The sequence below is a fragment of the Camponotus floridanus genome, unplaced genomic scaffold (assembly GCF_003227725.1).
Source record: "Camponotus floridanus strain SB8 unplaced genomic scaffold, Cflo_v7.5 scaffold124, whole genome shotgun sequence".
Lineage (NCBI taxonomy): Eukaryota > Metazoa > Arthropoda > Insecta > Hymenoptera > Formicidae > Camponotus > Camponotus floridanus.
In genome coordinates, this window is record NW_020229242.1 from 419,238 (window position 1) to 439,985 (window position 20,748).

The window sequence follows — 20,748 nt, forward strand, 5'->3', positions numbered from 1 at the left end:
GAAAGCATAATTGCAGGCCGGAATTTCTGAGGAAGCAGGATATATCTCGCGGTACATGTAGAATTGAGATTGCGTGTCACGATTGAAATGCAAAATGCGTGAAATAAAATGGATGATGGGCGATGGGCTGTATAATGAACCCGGTTGTCAGATTACGCCTCTTTTCATGCCTTTTCTCTTCTCTCCCTCACACTTTTCATTATTGAATGATCTTGGATGTAGATAAATAGATAAGAGACCTTATTTATTCATCTCTTATATACAACTTTCAACAAGATATGCTATATAAGAGAGTGACATGTCCGTCAAGATAAAGCACACGCGTATTGTTGGTCTCTCACGGTGCTTTGACACTCGTTCTATCTCGCTATCTTTGCTGTCGCATTGACAGGTAAGTGGGCCTTTTTAATCAGTAATACTTCAACTAGGGATGTGCTAGTGAAATGCTTCTTGAAGGACTAAAACTACTTCTGCATTATCGTATTGTGCATTATCTGTTTTATCAACTATTTATTTTGAGTAAAGAAACTTGGATTTTATTCATTTGATTTTTCATTAATAATTTTACAGTCAATTTCTTTTGTATGTATCATTCTCATATATTTGAAATTAATTTCTAAATTCTTATAATGTCTTTAGATGCTGCTTTTGCATATCTGCACACACACATATGCACACAAATTTTCTGCGCCGAAATTTTTGTTATTACGTTGATTACTAAATCTATTTTTAGTAGTTCATCTACATTCCTTTATGCAATTGCGAGTCTTGATTTTATTTTGCACGCATAAACTGTAAAACTTTTATGTATAAGAGATATGTATTGTACAATACATATCTCTTATACATAAAAGTTTTACAGTTTTTGTGTGCAAAATAGAATCATTACGAGTCTTGATTCTATTTTGCACGCACAAACTGTAAAACTTTTATGTATAAGAGATATGTATTTGCATGGAGGGATATAGATGAACTAGTAAAAATAGATTTAGTAATCGACGTAATAACAAAAATTTCGGTGCAGAAAATTTTTGTGCATATGTGTATGTGCGAGATCGAGACACTTGAATAAAACATATCTGTAGATTAATTATTCTATGTCAGCATTAGAATTTTTTTGTGTGACAAGGAGAGACAATCTCCTTTTCTGTCATGTCATGTGTAATAGTATATGTTAGCATATGTACACTGCGCGACAACGATTCGTTCCATGATCCCTCTCGCGGGGCAAGGGGAGCGTAGAAGTGACCAATCAGCTGGCAGCGTGGCAGTGGCTGATTGGTTAGAGTGTACGGAAAGACCTTCGCACGTGGAAAAATTTTAATCGTAACCGTAAGGTCGTAAGATAACTGACAAATCGAATATTCGGCCTATGATGAAAAAATAATCGACTGTGATTGGTTATTTTTTTAACACTTATACATAAATTGCGTACGTAGATACGTATATATATTCGCTATCGCGCGTAACATTCATACGAGTAACAAGCTAGACGAAAACGTTACAACATATTACGTTAAAAATATTTTATGTAAGTTACATACACAACATATATATATATATATATATATATATATATATATATATACAGATTATATATTTCGGTAGATGCGGTTTATGTGCATGTGTGTTCTGGTTATTAAAAAATATTTTTCCCAGAGACGATCGTGAACTAGTTATTTTTATTAGAAATATTTCACATTAGATGCAGTTTGCATGTGTGCTGTAATTATTAAAATATTTATCTCAGAGGAAATCTATTCGTGAGCTGATTATTCAAAAATAAAATCCAAAAGCGGCAACAGAGAATTGTAAATTAAGTCGATATCGAGTTATTCGAGAATAATAAACAAGGACAATTACTTTTCCGATGTAGAAATATCGTGTAATGACATAATTAGCTGAATTAAATACATCCTCGCTCCGCGAGAAAAATAAAAAGGTGAGAGAAGGGAGATACACGATGCTAATCATTGATCTATCGCGAAAGGATTTAATTCATGATTCGAAAAACGTGTCATTGACACTTGACAGCTTTCGTGTTCTAAAAATTATTCGCTGCATGAAGAAAGAGAACATTATTAGATATTTTTCTTGTACGCACAACTTTATAATTTCTAAAATTAAAATGTTTTAATTCAAATTTGTGTGAAAGTGACTTAAAATTAGGAATAGAAGAGTCGGAATGCGTGAATGTATATTTCTGCTTCTGTCACTTTCGGTTATCAATAATTTTAAAATTATTTATATCTTCGTTAAGAGATTTCTGGATCTAAAATCTGTTTAGCTTCTAACATCATTTTTAAGAGATATCACACGAATGAAAATAACCAGATTTTCGCGTTTGTTATGTAAGATGATTGATTTTTTTCTCATCTAGTGCTGCGTACAACTTGTCACTTGGAATTAATATACTTTCGTTCAAGCGTTACGTCCCGATTAAAATTTCATACGCCAACGTAACTTTCTCACCTATTGCTACTCACAGCCAGGTCTTACTTCCTCGTTTGTAAAATGTTATAGTATAATACTCCTTTGTTTCATTTATTGCATGCAGATTTATCTCGCAATTCGATCTGTTAAAAATTTCATTCCTGCATTCGCAGGTCGGATGATGATCGTGTAAAAAAATTGTATAAAAATATCTCTTTGATATATCTCTCCTAATCAATGCTTAAGAGAGAATAATAATAGTGACGTAAAATAATATTCGATGTTCGATAAATTTGTAATTTGCATATATTGTTTGTTAATAGATCGAAATAACACTCCAAATTGAATTATTTATCGTAGCAACTCCTTGTTACGCGCAATAATTCCGTCACACGTGTTGGCGATTCGTCACTCTCGTTTGCCGGTGAAAAGAGCGACCTTCCTCAGACCGCACGCTTGACGAAAGAAAGTCCGCGATCCGTTTCCATAAAATTTCAATAAATCGGCCGCCAAGCGATGCGTCGAATTCAATGGGAAAACGAGATCGAAAGTTGCGGTTCTCCACCCACTGGAGAAACTCATCACTGACACGCTTTGCTTTGTTCAATTTATTCCGATTCTATCGGACGCTGATTATTCTTTTGGAAAGAAAGAAATTTGCTCTGTGTTTTACCTCTCCTCTTTCCCATTCGCTGCTCACTCACGTACATACATCATGATCGAGAACGTGGATGAATTAATAAACATTTCAAATTTAATTTGACTGTAGTTGTTTAATAATAACTCCTAAACAACGTGCTTGAAATTTATATCAATCTCGATATTAATTTTAAAAAATTAATTAAAAATTGATAAGTATATATTTTAATTTTAATATTAATTAAATGAAAGAACTAATCGACAATATAGAAAAGAGACAAGAATTGAGAGAATTTTGATATTTTCGAGGAACGGATTTTTTTTTAAGGATGTTATAATCAATTGTAACAGATTCAGATTCGTTATTTTTCCAATAATGATAGCGAGTGACTTTTTGAGATAGGCAACAAATAATTGGAATTATTTTCATAAAATAACTTTTTCAATAAAAATGTTGTATTTTATAACGTAATATTTCTGTATTCTCACTATTTGCGTACTTTGGTATGGTATCATTTAAAAAAAAGATATTCTATATATACAGGATATTTTAAAATCTATGGAACTTCAAGAAATTTCACCAAGGGAATCAATTTTTTTGTTAAGAAATCTGCTTTTTTTAAAGAGCGTATTTTTTCAGACCGCCTATGAGATAGGCAACCGGTTGTACAACAGAATCGAACGTGACATCTGACACCCATATATGTCGTTTAATTTTGCCTTTTAAATTGTTTTTGTCGTAGATTTTTAAAATTTTATTTCATATACGAGTAAAATAATTTCAAAGACATTTTATTAAATGTAAAAAATCAAAAATAAACCACAAGCCTCTTTATATGTCTATATATTGTATACTAATACTCTAATACTCTTTTTATCCAAATGTGTTTCATATAGATCACGATACTCCATCTGATACCACAGCGTTTATTTTTAGATTGTTTTGTTAGAATAATGCGAATATTAATTTATAATAATTTTATAATAATTTTATAATAATTTATTATAATTTATAATAATTTTTGCAAAATTGATATATTACCGATATTCAAGAAGCAAGCTAAAGATTAAATCTATATCCTTTTAAAAGGCTAAAACATGTTTTACTCGTAGAATAAGATCAAAATGCAAAGGCAAGGAATACGGAAAGGGAAATCGGCTTTTATCATCTATTATAATGAACAGTTGAAAAATTTAATAATATAAATAAAGTACTTATTTAATAATATAGATAATAGTAACATATAGGAAATATTCACTTTACAAATTGTGAAACTATATTTAATATATATAATAACATGTTAAACAAAATAAAATAAAATAATAAATAATATAATAACATATAAAAAAATTAAAAAAAAACAACTAATAATAAAAAATAAATAATTAATAATAACATTATAAAATAATAAAAATACAATAAAATATAATAAATAATATCTGCCTCTAATTTAATATTTGCCTCTTTCAATTTCTTTAATAGATGTAATTAAAAATAAAAAAGTTTAATGCTAAAACTTGATTCTGTTATGTTTATTATATTCAAACTTCCTGATTGTCATAACATTGCTGATTCTTACATAAATGTTTGCATAAATGTTTGCATGCGAAAAAAAATATAAACTCAATTATGTAATCTTTATGGTATATACATGTAAATAGATATATTAGTAATAAATATTAACACATAATTAACATATGTTAAATGTCATAGCATTAGTATAAAGTGAATAAATATTAACACATAATTAACATACGTTAAATGTCATAGCATTAGTATAAAATGAATAATTTAATAATTTAAAGTTTAACATCGCATTTAATTCAAGTTTTTTTATATATTATATAAAAAAGAAAGAAAAAAAGGTTATAACGTGTGTCACTTGTGTGTGTGTGGTGTGTGTGTACACTTTTTTTAACAAAATAATCTTTTTTTTCAATAAAATAATTCTACATAAATAATTCTCTTTAAAAAGAATATAGAAAATAAGAATAAGATACTCCGAATCACACACATACATACACATACACTATTTATCACAATACCTCGTCGAATCATCATCGAACTAATTTGATACTAATTAAATCGCAATGGTTTGGCAACTGGTAACGGAACATTTGCATGAAATGGCCTTTATTTTTACGTGATTTTTATTTTTATGTCGCCATCATTATTTTTACGTCAACTCAGAGTTCTTCGTGGCGAATACTCAGGAGCCTTAACATTATTATAAACATTTATATTTGGATTTTTAATTATTCAAAAAACATTAAAACACTGAAAATGTTTTAAAACATTTTTTATTATATATTGTTTGATTGTTTTTAATACATTATGAATCCTCAGATATTTATTCAATAATTACATCTTAATATATTAAATTTTTATTATGCATATTGTTTCAGTTACAACTTTCTTACATTTCGTCAGAATTTTCTTACTCCTTTCTTTTCCTATCAAATATATTAGCAATGGTGGAAACCTTTGGATATAAGCATTATCTATATAAATACAAATACAAATAAGATTCGCAGTTGCGATTGTAGTTTGTTAGTTGTAATATAATTTTATTTCATTTTAGATGATATTGATCGATCAATGCATAATAGTGACACGTAATTTAAATTCGAATTCAAACACTTTATGGTGCGTCATTCAAGTGAATCACATTTATAAATCGGACACCTTACAGCTATAATGAGCAATTATTTTAAAGGTAATTTGTTTAATTTATTTTGTATATTAGTTATTAATAATTTGCAGATTCCTTTCTCATTTTACATCGTGTGTTTTTATATATTATATTAATTGTTAACACATATTGTCGACAACACTTTTCCGAACTTAATCGGCATAATTTTCATAAAGAAACATTAATCAAGAATTATCCACAAATTAACGTGTCTTAAACATATGTCTTATAGACTCTTTAACATGATATCAAATTTATTTGGTGATATGATTATCTTGTTTATGATGAAATTTGTACAGAAGGCTTTAAAAACGTGGTACTAACAGAAAATTCGGGAAAACATAAAGGCGATTATAAATGGAAGCTTGTTTGGGATAGAATCTTCATTTTAACGTACTTTCATTTTGCCAGCATCTACGGACTGTATCTAGGTTTTTTACATGCTAAACTTTGGACAATCATTTGGTGTAAGTATTTTTTTATCTATCTTAATTTTATTGACTTCGTTTCTTAAAGAGTCCTCGTGTAATTTTAATATCCAAGAGAATCGTACACTAAATTAATTATTGACTACATTAAATAAATTGCGCATAATATAAGTAAATTTTAATGAATGATATAATATAACTTCTCATGAATTACTAAAATTTTATCGACTGTTTGAATCGTTATATCATTATTTTTTCAAATCAGCCTGGGGTTTTTATATCGTTGCGGCGCTAGGCACCACTGCTGGTTCTCATAGATTATGGTCCCATCGATCTTACAAAGCAAAATGGCCGATGAGATTAATTCTGACAGTCTTTCAGACCATTGCTTTTCAAGTAAGCGCGTTAATTTTTTTTCTTTATCTTTTTCTCTCTCGTCACAGTCATTTGTGTATAGAAAGGTTACACAGAGGGTGTACAAGTTTAGAATATTCGTAAATTGAGTGAAATTCAGTTAGAAAATTAAGAAACTCTTAGCTCTCACACCGTATGCGGATATAAAGGAATTTGCTAGAAAAGTAATGTGAAAGCAAAATATGAAATGATTCGATCTCGAAGTTTGTGTCCCATTTCAAGGCACAACATATTCATTTTTTTCATACACTTTTATATCCCTCTAAAAAACCTTGCAAAGATAAAAAAAATACGCTAAGTATATAAAAAATATTGTATGAAACAAAATGTTTAATAAAAAGTCTTTAAAAATAATTTACAATAATTTTTCCTCACAAAATCATTTTTCCAAAGAAATAAAACCTCAATAAATAATTTTCCTAGACAAATATTAAATATTTTTTCTAGAAAAGTATTAAAAAATAAAATATCAAAACTAAATATGAATTTTTTTCTTTTCATACACTTTTAGGGCCCTATTTACGCGTGGGTCAGAGATCACAGAGTGCATCACAAATATACAGATACTGATGCAGATCCGTACAACTCGCGCAGAGGATTATTTTTCTCGCACGTTGGCTGGCTATTAATTCGTAAACATCCGGAAGTCGTTAATAAAGGTGCTATGATAGATTGCAGCGATCTCGAACAAGATCCCTTCGTCGTCTTTCAGAGGAAGTATGTCGAGCGAAATTTTTTTACGAAAATGAGAGCTAGTTACAAGCTGTTCGTTATCTATTGATGTTGCTAATATTATTTATTACATATACATTCTTCTTTACTCAGGTGGTATGCACATTTGGCGATTCTATGCTGCTTTATTCTGCCAACATTGATACCTTGCTTGGCGTGGAATGAGACTCCATCGTGTGCATGGCATCTTATCATCTGCGCGCTCTATTTAAATCTCCATGGAACTTTTTCGGTGAATTCCGTGGCTCACAAATGGGGAACAAAACCATATGACAAGTATGCATTTGTTGTATTTCTAGAACATGTGGATGAAATTGTTTATGATAATCTATGTCGATATCTATGTTCGATATCGGTATTCTTGTGTTTACAAATTTACATTATTTACATTATTATACAGATCAATATCGCCCGTCAATAATATTGGAGTTTCTGCCATAACATTAGGCGAGGGCTGGCACAACTATCACCATATTTTTCCTTGGGATTACAAAGTCGCCGAATTAAAATATTTGATCGATTTCACTACAGTTTTCATTGATTTTTTCGCTTGTCTAGGTTTGGCTTATGATTTGAAAACCGCAAAAGTTGACATGATAAAGAAACGTATTCTTCGAAACGACGGAACAATTAATGAAATCAAGCACGAAGAATAAAATGTAAAGAATCATTTTCTTATTCTTATCATTTCTTATTATTAACGGCCCTGCTGTTGTCCGGATTCCGTGATCAAGAAGATTGTTTATAAACAACGAGAATCAGCTGGGAGTTGAAAAACAGCTATCAAGCTGTTCGGATGCGTTTTCATTTACGAGCCATAATTGTGTTATTACCCATACAGCACACGAAGATTGTATACACATTGCAGCCATTTTTCACCTCAATATTGCAACATTGCAAATTCACTGCAGAATTTGCTGCACCATTGCTGTGGGATTGCAGCAGCGTTAAAATGTCCGCTTTTAGGAATATTACAATGTAAGATTGTAGTAATGTTATGATGCAATGTATTTGTAATCGTAAAACGCGTTTTGCTACAAATGCAGACCGTTTTAAATTTAATAAATAAACTTTGAAAATATTTAAAAAATGTTTAAGAAAGATAGGAAAAAACATTTCCCTTTAAAAAATTTTACGCCTTTAAAAAGATATCTAGTTAGTGTCTAGTTAGTGTTTTTTATTAATAAATTTATTAATAATTAATTTTTTATTTATAAATATTTCTTATTAAATATTTATCTCAATAATATATGTACAATTATTTTACATACCCTCGACACCAGAATATTTTAATGCGCGCAATAAATGAACTATTTCTCATTTATCCATTCAGTGAAGAAAAATTTGTTTAATATTCTGAATCCCAACGAGGGATCAAGATTATTAAATAAATTATTTGTTTAATAATCTAGATCCCTTATTAGAATTCAGAATATTAAATAAATCAAGTCAATTTATCAGAAATTAAACTGACTCAAGATAAGAAATATAATTACTGCATTAGTCCTGTGTAGATTCTTATATATTCACTTTAGACGAAAATTCGAACACCAGTTAATTAAGTTTGATGTCGCCACGTAGCGGCAAGTAAAGAAACACATGTTATACATTTTCATAATGTTAAAATGTTGCTCCAATATTGCCAAAGTAATATTATAAAATAATATCTCTGCAATATTTCTGCAGCATTACACTGCAATGTGCAATGTTGATGCATTTGATGTGTAACATTGCAGCAATGTTGATGCATTTATGTACTATATGGGTAATCTGTTGTATAATTAATCTGTTGTTTGTGTTTCTGTGTTCGTATTAAAGTTCCTTGTTATCCTTAAAAGTATTAATTTATTTAACGCGATCCGCGCCAGCCGTTCTCTTAGTGCGCGTCTTCGATATATCTCGAAGTCCTCGCTCCGGGCGCAACAATATATATATACACAGGGTGCCAGGATATATATATATATATATATATATATATATATACATATATATATATATATATATAACATTAATCACAAATAAAATTTAAAAATTATTAATCTAGATAATATGCGGGATGTATGGAGTAAACGAAAATCATTAAAAATCTGTATGGGACGGGATAAAATATTAATTATTTATAAAATAATGTGTGCGGAAAATAATATAATTTATTATATATTAAATAATCTTTGGCCCATTCTAATAGCAAACTTTCTAGCCTTCTAGTAATGTCTGATAAAAAAAAATTATTAAAAAATATAAAATAAAAATGTGATAAAGATATTTTTTCCGAGATTATCTTTTCCGAACACCTCGTAATATGTAATGTCTCGATACTACTGTCATTCAATTATATATTGCGCAAGCATTATTTTTAAAGTGGGGAAAACATGATAAAAAGCAGCAACGTGAATTAACAGTGTCTGCATACGAGTTAGTATCATTAAATAAACTAATGTATTGATGTTTCGCTCTTATCAAGTACAATGGTGTTCGTAAGTGTTGTGTTAATATCTTTGGCATGGGTCGCCATAAGTTACTTCATCTATAATTTTTGCCAGTTGATTTCCATTAAAATGGTAAATACACTACCTGGTCCAAAGGCATTGCCACTTGTTGGAAGCGCCTTCTATTTCCTACAGAAGAATCCTGACGGTAATCAAAGACAATGATACATTTAATTTATAGAAAAAAATAAGAAAAATGAAAGGCATTTTAAAAATCTCAAAACTATGGAGAAAAAATTATTAATTAAATAAATTAATTTAATTAAAATAATTATTAATATAATATTATAATATTATATATATAATATTATATATAATATATATTATATATAATATATATTATATATAATATATATAATATTATAATAAATTAATTTAATTAATAATTATTAATTAAATAACGTTGCATTCAATTTAGTGTAGTGAGATGTAAGAGCGAATCACGTATCGTGTGGAGATATAATCCTCTAAGTTGTAAAAAATTGTTTTTTTAGAAATTTTGGTTTCTCTATTTAAGCTTGTGACAAATTACTCGTCTCCGTTTCAAGTTTGGATAGGCAACAAATTATTTATTGGAATATATGAACCGGATCAAATAAAGGTAAAAGAACAACAGTTACGTATATATGTATAATTAATTTTAAAAAATATCTCTTTTATAGATTATAATTCTGTATAATTTTACAACTATTATAATTTATCTTTCCGATGTAACTGAAGTAATTTTCCGAAATATACGTTAATAATATTCAAATAATGTAAAATAATATTTCGTGATGGAGATATTACTAAATATGTATGTGACGTTGTAGATTATTTTACAAAACAAGCATTGTTTGAATAAGGGCGTAATATATAAACTTATTGAACCGATACTTGGCAGGACATCATTGCTGACAGCTCCTAGTAAGTTATAAAGTCTTTTAATTAGAATCATGTGGAATAATTTAATTTATGTAATATTACATAAATAATATAAATCCCATACATAAGTTTTCAAAATTATCCTTTACGTATATTTATAATTAATTTCTAATAACTATGTATATACTTTTACGTATTACGTATTAGAAATATACGTATTACTTATTACTTATTACTATACGAAGAAAACACAGACATGAATATGTATAAACTATTTATAAAATTATTATATAAATATTTATAATTATATCCATAACTGCAACTTTCTTAGAACGGAAAATCAGATACATTCTTTTACTAATAAATATTTCTTTTAATTTTATTATTTTATTATTTTATTACACAGTATATGTGTTTATATATTTATTCCTTCTTTATATAATTCTTTTATAATATTCATTTCAGCATCTATATGGGCTAGGACTCGAAAAATATCCTCAATTTTTAATACAAATATGTTACGAGGCTTTTTCGACATATTTGTCGAACAATCTTTAATATTTGTAGATGAACTAGAAAAAATTGGATTAAATGGAAAAGAGATTGACTTATTTGAATCTCTATCGCAGTGTACTATGACCATTGCATATAGTAAGATCAAATATAATTTTTGATCCAATTTTTAATTATAAAAACTCTTATAGAAAATATTCGGCATTACAAAAATGTTAAAAAAATCAAAACTTTGAACAATGAAAAAAGAAAAAGAGAGATGCATTAATAATATACACGAGAGTAAAAATTAAATAATATTAAATATTACTAATTTGAAGAATTAAAAAAAAATATATATATATATATATATATATGTGTGTGTGTGTGTGTGTGTGTGTGTGTGTGTGTGTGTGTGTGTTACATATGTGTATAATATATATAAAATATATCAGAATACACATATACTTTAAGATATGTCACACATAAAGTTTTATGGATGAAATTTTTATCTTAAGTCATGAATTATGTTTGTATGTGTATATTAAATTGTCGTTTTTATAGTATAAAGGTATCTATTCCTTCGCCTCGGAAAGTGATATGTGTTTCTGAAGCCTACTTTGCACGATAATATAATTCAAGAGATAATTCTATTATGTCACATATAATTAATATATACGTATATCAGAATATATATTTTATACGTATGTATCATATATGTAATTCAAATGTTCTTTTTTTTCGGTGCCGAGACTTTTCTTTTTTTTTGTTCAAAAAAAGTCACACTTATTTAACTAATATATAACGTATGAAAAATTAATATAATCAGTTAGTAGTTAATATTTCAAATAATAAGATTTTTTTCTCATGTGGGGCTGTAAAGACACTATACTAGGTGTCAAATTGGATTCACGATCAGATATAATCAGTCAATGTTGTGAAGTAATAATAAGGTAAATATCGTTTTCTTTTAGTTTTAACGGAAAAATCTTCTTTTGACAATATATATTTTTTATAATTATTATAATTGGAATTATTTAATTGTAAGTAAAATATCTTAAATTAAAAATTCTTATTATAAAAAAAATATTTTGAAGACAACAAAGAAAAGGAAAAAGATCTTTTTTTCGATTATTGATATTCAAAAAACTTAATGTTTGCAATTATATCAAATACATATTTTGTATATTTTATGGTGAATTCCATTTGAAAAGAAAAATATTTCAGTTGCAAGAAAAGTTTGAGCTACAGATTCAAGAATGTATTCTTGTATTCTAATGTTATATTCAACCTCACTAATTTTGGACGTGAACAACAAAAGAGATTAAATTTTATATCTTCCGTCGTGAATAAGGTATACTAGAAATATATTCTTTCAATATTTTTAATTTAATTAATATTTTAATTTACACATACCAGTCTTCGTATAACTTATTATATATTATTATTACAGATGATACAACAACGACAATGTGCATTAAATGAATCGGATACAACGAAGAATAAAATAACTTGTAAGTTCGTTTTTTTCGCATATTTCAATCTCTGTGATTACAATATTATTTATCAATACTTGCCAACTAACAGCGAAATAAATTTTATTTAGAACTGCAGTTATAAAACGCGTTGTTAAAGCAACATGTCTTTTTTCCACTGATAATTTTTATCTTTTTAAAGTTATTTCGAATATTAATTTTTTTGAAACGAAAAGAATATATAATTTTTCTGCTCTCTCCGTTTTATAATTGAAAGAATAATTGATATACTATTTTATATATTTCTGTTAAATACAGACAAGGCATTTTACGATATTCTTTGGAAAGCATCTCATGAGGAAAAACTTACGCAAGAGAATATTCACGATAACGTGTTTACGATGCTAGTAGCGGTATATAAGACATTTCTATACGTGCGATTATATATTTTACATATAAATGCATAACAAATAAAATTTTTATTTATTTTTAGTCTGCCGATACGACCGCTATTACAGTAAATTTTGTGACCTTCATATTAGCGAACTTGCCAGAGATACAAGTATGTATATGTTTAATTCATTCAAGGATAGTTTACTTAATAATAGTTTACTCGTTTTATAAATCAAGTATTTTTCTAGCTTGATGTAATTTTAAAATATAAAAGATACACTTTAAATGTGATAATATATATCAAAAAAGGATCCAATATGAATTCTATTATTCAAGAGATTGCATGAATAAATAGTTTGCAGGACATATTTTTTATTATTGTTATATCGTTTATATACAATTAATATTTTTAATTTTATATGTATATTATTATATACATATATACAATTTTTGTTATTTTTCTTATTTATCTCTTTATTATTTCTATTAAAAAGCTAAATTATATATAAAACACATACATTTACATATACGTAAAATTAATATTTTAAAATATTTTTCTATATAATTTTGATATTGATATCGTTGATGATATAAATTTGGAATCTTATCTACTTTAATCAAGACATTGTAGAGAAAACTTTTTAAATTCTTTCTTCCTTTACTTTTTTAAATACATAGATTCGTAAATATATAACTGAAATATTTTTGCATGGAAAAATGGTCTTAGAAAGAAAATTTTTCTTATATTATATATATCATAATTTGTTTTCTCTTTCCAAATGTTATTAAAAAAATTATGCTTAAAATATTATTTTACCTCGTCAGAAATAGAGATATAGATGTTTTCTCTTCGATTGCTGTTTCTGATATCATATCCTGCATATTTATGAGTATTTATTTCCATACATTTATAAGCATTTATTTCCATAAAAGGAAAAGGCATATGAGGAATTGTTGGAGATTTACGGCATGACAAATCCTAGATCCGTACCAGTTAAATACGAGGATCTACAACATATGGATTATTTGGATCGTATTATTAAGGAAACGTTGCGATTATTTCCTGTAGTGCCTGTAATTGCACGACGGCTGACGGAAGATTTAAGAATGGGTTCGTTTGTAAATATATGTATATGCATATGTGCATTTATTAAAAATCGCGTTTTCTTTAATATATATACATATGTGCATTTATTGAAAATCGTGCTTTCCTTATATTATTAAATAGAAAAAATAAAAACACATGGACACATTTTCGATACATAAAGCAATATTTTCTGTGTTTTTAGGAGAAATTATTTTACCAAAAAGTGCTGATATTATCTTAGCATTGGGAAAAGTGCACCGAAGTAAAAAGTATTGGTCAAATCCATTAGTATTTGATCCAGATAGATTTCTTCCAGAGAGACTGGGAAACTCTCAGTTATGTTATTATATGCCTTTTAGTAACGGGCCTAGAAATTGCATAGGTATGTATGGGTAAATTGTAAAATAATCTTGAATTATAAATTTACTTTATATACATGTAATTGCATATGATAAACTCTTGCAGGTATGAAGTATGCGATGATTTCTATAAAAGTTATATTAGCAACTTTAATACGAACATTCGTGTTCAAAGTAGATGAAAGTATCAAGATCAGTAAGATAAAATTAAAATTCGAAGTTCTATTATCTCCCATTAAACCTCTCAAAGTTAAAATTGAGAAGCGGAATTTTCCGTCAGAAGGAATGTAGTATTTAAAAATATAATTAATTTAATGCGAAGATATATTAGATAAAATAAGTACTATATATAAGTACTATATTCTTGTGTATTTAATATTCCACATGTATTTGTTATGTCAGTACTAATATATATATTTAATTGATAGATTGCATATTAGAACGCTTCTTTATATATGTATATACAGGGTCTACCAAAAGTGTGGAAACCCCTAAATATCTCGGAAAATATACGTTTTACAGAAAAGTGTTTCCAACAAAAGTTTAAGATAGATCTATCAGTTTGACCTTGGATGGCGTCGTCAAGGTCAGGTCAAGGTCACATTGACTTTTTTAAATGACACCCCCTACATTTGATTGCATATTCTTATAGCTTAATTCAAGAGCTTTCCAAAACACTATAATAATGTTCATTTTTATTAAGTACTTTGCGAGTTATGAGGGTTGAAATAATTTCTTAATTTTACATAAACCATAAAATATCTAGTAAACCATTCATTTTTCGATTATCTTACCTTCATACTTTTATGTACAAATTAATGAGGAATCAATTGGTGTAAAGAAAACACATAGTTGTTTCTAAGAAAAAATATGTAATTTGCAATTAACAATTCCATATTTTTTCTTAAAAACAACTGTATGTTTTCTTTACACCAATTGATTCCTTTCATTATTTTGTACATAAAAGTATGAAGGTAAGATAATCGAAAAATGAATGGTTTACTAGATATTTTATGGTTTATGTAAAATTAAGAAATTATTTCAACCCTCATAACTCGCAAAGTACTTAATAAAAATGAACATTATTATAGTGTTTTGGAAAGCTCTTGAATTAAGCTATAAGAATATGCAATCAAATGTAGGGGGTGTCATTTAAAAAAGTCAATGTGACCTTGACCTGACCTTGACGACGCCATCCAAGGTCAAACTGATAGAATCAGTATATAGATCTTCTTAAACCCTACAACTTTTGTTGGAAACACTTTTCTGTAAAACGTATATTTTCCGAGATATTTAGGGGTTTCCACACTTTTGGTAGACCCTGTATATATGAAGAAGTGTTCTAATGTTCAATATATCAATTAAATATGTGTGAATAAAGTGATAAATTATATTGAGCTGTCCGAGTAAATATATATTGATTGCCTCAAAAAGATTTCTGTAATACAATTCTTAATGATACATGAGAATGAAGTCTTTTTAAAATTTCAGAATTTTCTCGCCCTTTTCAGACTAAAAATTATCTAAAGTCATATAAATAATATAAAAGTATACATTTACTCACGTAAATTGCAAGAGTAATAAATAGCGATCAGACGATTATTATATTATCGTTACTTTTTTATTTCATTGTTATTTCAAATCTTCTTTAAGAGAGCATATACAAGATAGATCCATTTTATTTTCGATTAACAGGGATGCTAATAGAGAGTTACAAAATATATATTATACACAGTTTATCATGAATATAATTAATATACAGAGCCAGGTGAGAGAGAGTGCTCTTCATTTCTTGATTCTTAATTAAATTCGAAATTAAATACCTAAATTAATTTCATAATGTGCTAATAAAAAAATAAAAAAAATCAATCATTTTCTTAGCTGTCAACAATATATAATTATTAATCGCTACGTACAAAACATGTCTATATCTTACAAAGGCAGAATTTTGAAAGGCAGAATTATAAATATTATTGACAGATAGCATGCTGAGATTAATTTTTTTATATTGTTAACATGATTGTTATTATGATATTCGAATTCAATTTAGCTAGAAATCAAGAAATGATGAACGCTCGCTTTGGTTTTGTATCTTAATTAGCATTATCATAATAAAATGTATATGTTTTTTGTTGAAATATGATAATAACAATCCTACTAGTAATATAAAAAGACATTCATTTTTTTCTAATCGCTATTTATTAACAAAATATATAATTATTAATCGCTATCTACAAAATGTACTTATATCCCACGATTGAAAGCGTTGTATAGAGATACAGTGTATGCCTAAATATGAAGCACTAAGTTTTAATGCTTTATATTTAAGTATGCTGTATTATAACAATATGATATATGCCGTATTTATATGTACTTCACGTTATAAACGTCGTGCTAATAAATATAATATACTACGATGTTTATAAATATGACGGACTAGACGCACACAATACCATCAGCTTGAGATATAAGCTCTGTCTTGGGGGGAAATCGTCTTTCCATAGTATCTTGGCGTGGTTTGTAGAAATATTTCGCGATTCGTAAATGCCACAGCAAGAGATCGTCGATCGTCTCAACGCATAGGTTTTGGTCACGTGGTGGTTTCCGATACTTTTCTGGAACGACCGCTCTTTTTGTGTTTAGTAGGTTCGCCATCATTATCCGACAGAGACGAATCCCTAAGTGACTTGCGGCCACGACCAACATTTCTTTCTTCATTTTCTGAACCTAGCGATTCCCGATTCGATTTGCGGCGTTGACGCTGTGGTGGCTGGTTATACGCCTCCATCGTTTCGCGCACGTGCTTTCGCTTCGCGTCCCAAAACATTTCCTGTCGCTGAGCAATCTCCGAATATCTACGATACGAGTAAAAACGATAAGCATCAAAATATCTAATATCTCTCTCTAATATATACTTAGTTCTTTATATTGAGAAATATTTAAGATATTTTAATGTCTCAACAGAATGTAACAATTACCTATCGCAGAAGCTCCGATTAGGTGGTAATTTCAATCGCCAACCCTTCTTTGGTTCATATATCCCGAGCTCTTCGAAAATTTGATTAATTTCATCTGATGCCAGTTTAATGAAGGATAAGACTGCGTTGCGCTTAAGATACTGATGCTCCGTAAATAATAATAGCTGCAAGACATACATACATCTAATTAATCTTTTCTTTTCTCTGAGTTCTTTCTATTCATTCATATAGCATTGTTGAGAACAAAAGTTTAAAGAGAAAACAATTCAATCTTATCAATTAATGATGCTGTGATAAAATATGAAAAGTTTCGTCAGGAGTTCAAATTTTATAATTAAAATTAGAGGTCATTTCGGAAATCTATTTAATTCCAGTGTGAAATTCCAAAGATTAAATGAGTAAAAACTAAATAATTGTAAGAGTAAATAATTTCGTTTGAGACATATAATAATTTCATGTAAAACATTTGATTCTTTTAAATGTCTCGCATAAACATAAAATTGCACTTTATAAGCAACAATCTATTGTTCTTAGATAAGACACTCACGATATAATCGCGAGCTTTGCACATAAGCTCGGAAATATTACTCTGTACAGAAAGACTATCCTTGGGATAGATTAGTTCACTGTTTACGACCCAATTACCCTGCACCAGCACAGCCACTTGCTGCATATATTTCAGCATTGTTATTGTATCATGTTCCGGCGATACAAACTCACGTAATGCTGAGAATGTTATAATTCTCACTGTAAAAAAAAACGGACTCTTTTGATTCTATCAAGTTCTCATATCATTTAAAAATCCATTTAATAATATAAAATTAATAATTATGCTCAAAAAATATTTTTTTAAAAATAAATTATACTTATTCTCTTTTTTTCAAACTTAATAAAAAAATTACCTTTTTTCATGATTATTCTAAGTTGGTCCAACAGTGGTAAGGTTGCAATATTATGGAAGTCCACCTGATTATCATATTCTCGTGAATTACATTCCTTGGGTACCAATAGAGACAGATAATTCTTTGGTAAATTCAGATTTATAGATTCATCTTCTGTTAATGAGCAGAACATCTCCATCCGTGTCAACTACAAAAAAATTAGATGTAAACAATTTATTTAATAAAGTTCTACAAATTAATAAGGGAGAAATGTCTGTAGATGTAATGATACCAATATGATATACCAATGCACATAAACATTAGATGTTATTTAATTCATAGAATTACACAATTTAATAATTAACCATATTTAATCATTCAGGTATGCTATAATTTTTTATGCCTCAAAAACAAATTTGATATAAAATGATATGAGAGAGAATAAAATGATAGAAAGTCCCTGAACATTTTTGCTATCAAAATATCTACAATTTATAATAATTATTCAACATATCGTCGATTCTTACTTCAGTTTGCGTATCATAAAATGGCACATAATTCGTGTGTATCCAAGGCTCTTCCTGGCTCTTCTTAGAATAATGTTGGAAAGATTGTTCTTGCATTCTCTTCACATTATCTGACTGATGTTTGGCAAATGTCACTTGTACCGGCATAGCATTATCCTCTTCTTCATCGCCCTCTGTATTTTAACAAATAAATTTATTAGTTAATATTACATTCTCTTATTTCTTTGTTCTTGTACCAAAAGAATTTTAAAGATTCATAAATTGTCTAGATAAATTGCACAGATTCATAAAAATATTTGTTTACCTTCTATTGTACTTTTTGTTCCATCCTTATTACGCTTGTCGTTTTCATCCAGATAATCACACTGTAGTTTCATATGTAGCATCCCGTTCAATGGCGTGATATGTAACTCATCATCCTGAAAGACTCCAACTGCTAAATTTGAGCAATCCGACATTGTGCGTTCCGAAGTCAACACAATCTTGTCCATCAATTCACTAATACCAAAAAGAAAAAAAAGAAAGTAATTCTAATAATTTTAAAATTAATACCATTTATTTAGAGATGTGTCAAACTGTAGTTTTTTTTAATCAATTAAGTATAACTATAATAATGTTCATATAGTATAGACATGTATTTCTTATAATTTATTAATTTATATTATAAGCACTTTATTGAGGGATAATTGTAATTATATTGATAAAGTATTATAACAAATATAAATAGTTTGTTGTATAATAATATATAAAAATATCCTATTAAATACCTATTAAATACTTTTTCATCATCTTTTTTAGATTTGCCGTCTGCAATGAGAGCCAACTGTTTCCCCATGTTACAATCATAACAGTTTTCGTTTAACGTGTCTATTGCAAACTCCATGTGGATCTTTTTATTTTCAGGTTTGATGGAGGTTTTCAAGATGGTAGCATTAGCATAGCCATCGGTGACATATGCAGGATATTGAACAATATACAATTTATCAGCCAGAGTCTTGGACAGAAATACAGGTATCTAAAAATAATTGTTTCTATTACTTATACAGGTAAAAAAAACTTTGGTGTATGGTATTTTATACAAAGAGCATCCTAACATAAAAAAATCTTAATTAATAAGATTTTAATCAAAATAAACATGATTGAGAGAAATAAATAAAATAAGCAATATAAAGAATAGAGCACAGAAAAACAATAAAAAAAGTGAATCAAATAAATATAAATATGTACGGTAGATATGAAAAATATAAACGCTTTTTAAAAATAGTTAAGTATAAGCGATTTTTTTTAAAAGACAAATATTTATACACGTTTCACACAATTTTTTATCATATAATATGATAAGAGGTAATTGTAAAAATTCAAATTTCTCAGACCATTCGTGCAAAAGCAGAAAAACTTAACCTAGAAATTGGGTTTCAAAATTACGTTAGTATTCGAAAGCTGAAATTTAGAAAGATTAAAAATTAAATATTTGCTAAATAAACTAACTTCCTTGACGACCGGATCGTTGTCTATCCTCGTGGTGTTCATTTTTGCTTTTCACCAGAAACAATCAGAAAATCCTGAGAACTGAGAGCGTCCGTCCGATTGAATAAAGAATGAAGAATACCACGAAGGAGCATGTGAAAACACGTGCCAATATGGGTTAGGCCGGATCTACAATAGGCAATTTAAGCCTAAAGCCTTAAAAGAAATTGACCAATCACAGTCAAGTATGAAGAGAATATTCGATTGTGATTGGTCAATTTCTTAAGTCTTACGTCTTAAGTCTCCTTAAAATCTCATTGCAGACGACGCTTTATGGTTGGTCCCTGTAACTGACGGAGTTATAAGAAACTAACCAATCGTATTCAATTATTCTTCT

At 28.2% G+C, this 20,748-nt stretch overlaps 3 protein-coding genes across 6 annotated transcripts; 2 read left to right on the forward strand and 1 right to left on the reverse strand.

Annotated features, from left to right (window-relative positions):
* Window positions 1-304: 304 nt before the first annotated feature.
* Window positions 305-8,398, forward strand: LOC105247850 (acyl-CoA Delta(11) desaturase). 2 transcript variants are annotated; one of them, XM_011252255.3, is made up of 7 exons: window positions 305-391; window positions 5,655-5,789; window positions 6,065-6,232; window positions 6,459-6,589; window positions 7,119-7,324; window positions 7,433-7,615; window positions 7,740-8,398. In XM_011252255.3, the coding sequence occupies exons 2-7, from the start codon at window positions 5,771-5,773 to the stop codon at window positions 7,993-7,995; spliced, it is 963 nt and encodes a 320-aa protein (XP_011250557.1). In that variant the 5' UTR covers window positions 305-391; window positions 5,655-5,770; the 3' UTR covers window positions 7,996-8,398. The 2 variants fall into 2 exon arrangements, with proteins under 2 accessions (XP_011250557.1, XP_011250558.1); XM_011252256.3 differs by lacking the exon at window positions 305-391 and adding an exon at window positions 1,485-1,531.
* Window positions 8,399-9,759: 1,361 nt separating this feature from the next.
* On the forward strand, window positions 9,760-14,943 carry LOC105247856 (cytochrome P450 4C1). Of its 3 annotated transcripts, XM_025415597.1 has the most exons (13): window positions 9,760-9,816; window positions 9,883-9,976; window positions 10,323-10,429; window positions 10,641-10,734; window positions 11,158-11,343; window positions 12,068-12,137; window positions 12,412-12,538; window positions 12,638-12,698; window positions 12,978-13,072; window positions 13,153-13,221; window positions 13,986-14,163; window positions 14,342-14,521; window positions 14,605-14,943. In XM_025415597.1, exons 1-13 carry the CDS (start codon window positions 9,808-9,810, stop codon window positions 14,787-14,789), a joined length of 1,455 nt encoding a protein of 484 aa, XP_025271382.1. In that variant the 5' UTR covers window positions 9,760-9,807; the 3' UTR covers window positions 14,790-14,943. The 3 variants fall into 3 exon arrangements, with proteins under 3 accessions (XP_025271382.1, XP_011250566.2, XP_025271383.1); XM_011252264.3 differs by having other exon boundaries at window positions 9,760-9,976; XM_025415598.1 differs by lacking the exon at window positions 9,760-9,816 and having other exon boundaries at window positions 9,920-9,976; window positions 10,346-10,429.
* A 1,734-nt stretch (window positions 14,944-16,677) lies between these two features.
* On the reverse strand, window positions 16,678-20,414 carry LOC105247849 (DNA-directed RNA polymerase III subunit RPC5). Its single transcript, XM_011252253.3, has 8 exons — window positions 20,373-20,414; window positions 19,652-19,899; window positions 19,189-19,382; window positions 18,885-19,057; window positions 18,379-18,565; window positions 18,024-18,223; window positions 17,477-17,640; window positions 16,678-17,353 (listed from the first exon to the last, which is right to left on the reverse strand). Exons 1-8 carry the CDS (start codon window positions 20,412-20,414, stop codon window positions 17,089-17,091), a joined length of 1,473 nt encoding a protein of 490 aa, XP_011250555.1. The 3' UTR covers window positions 16,678-17,088.
* Between the last annotated feature and the right edge of the window lie 334 nt (window positions 20,415-20,748).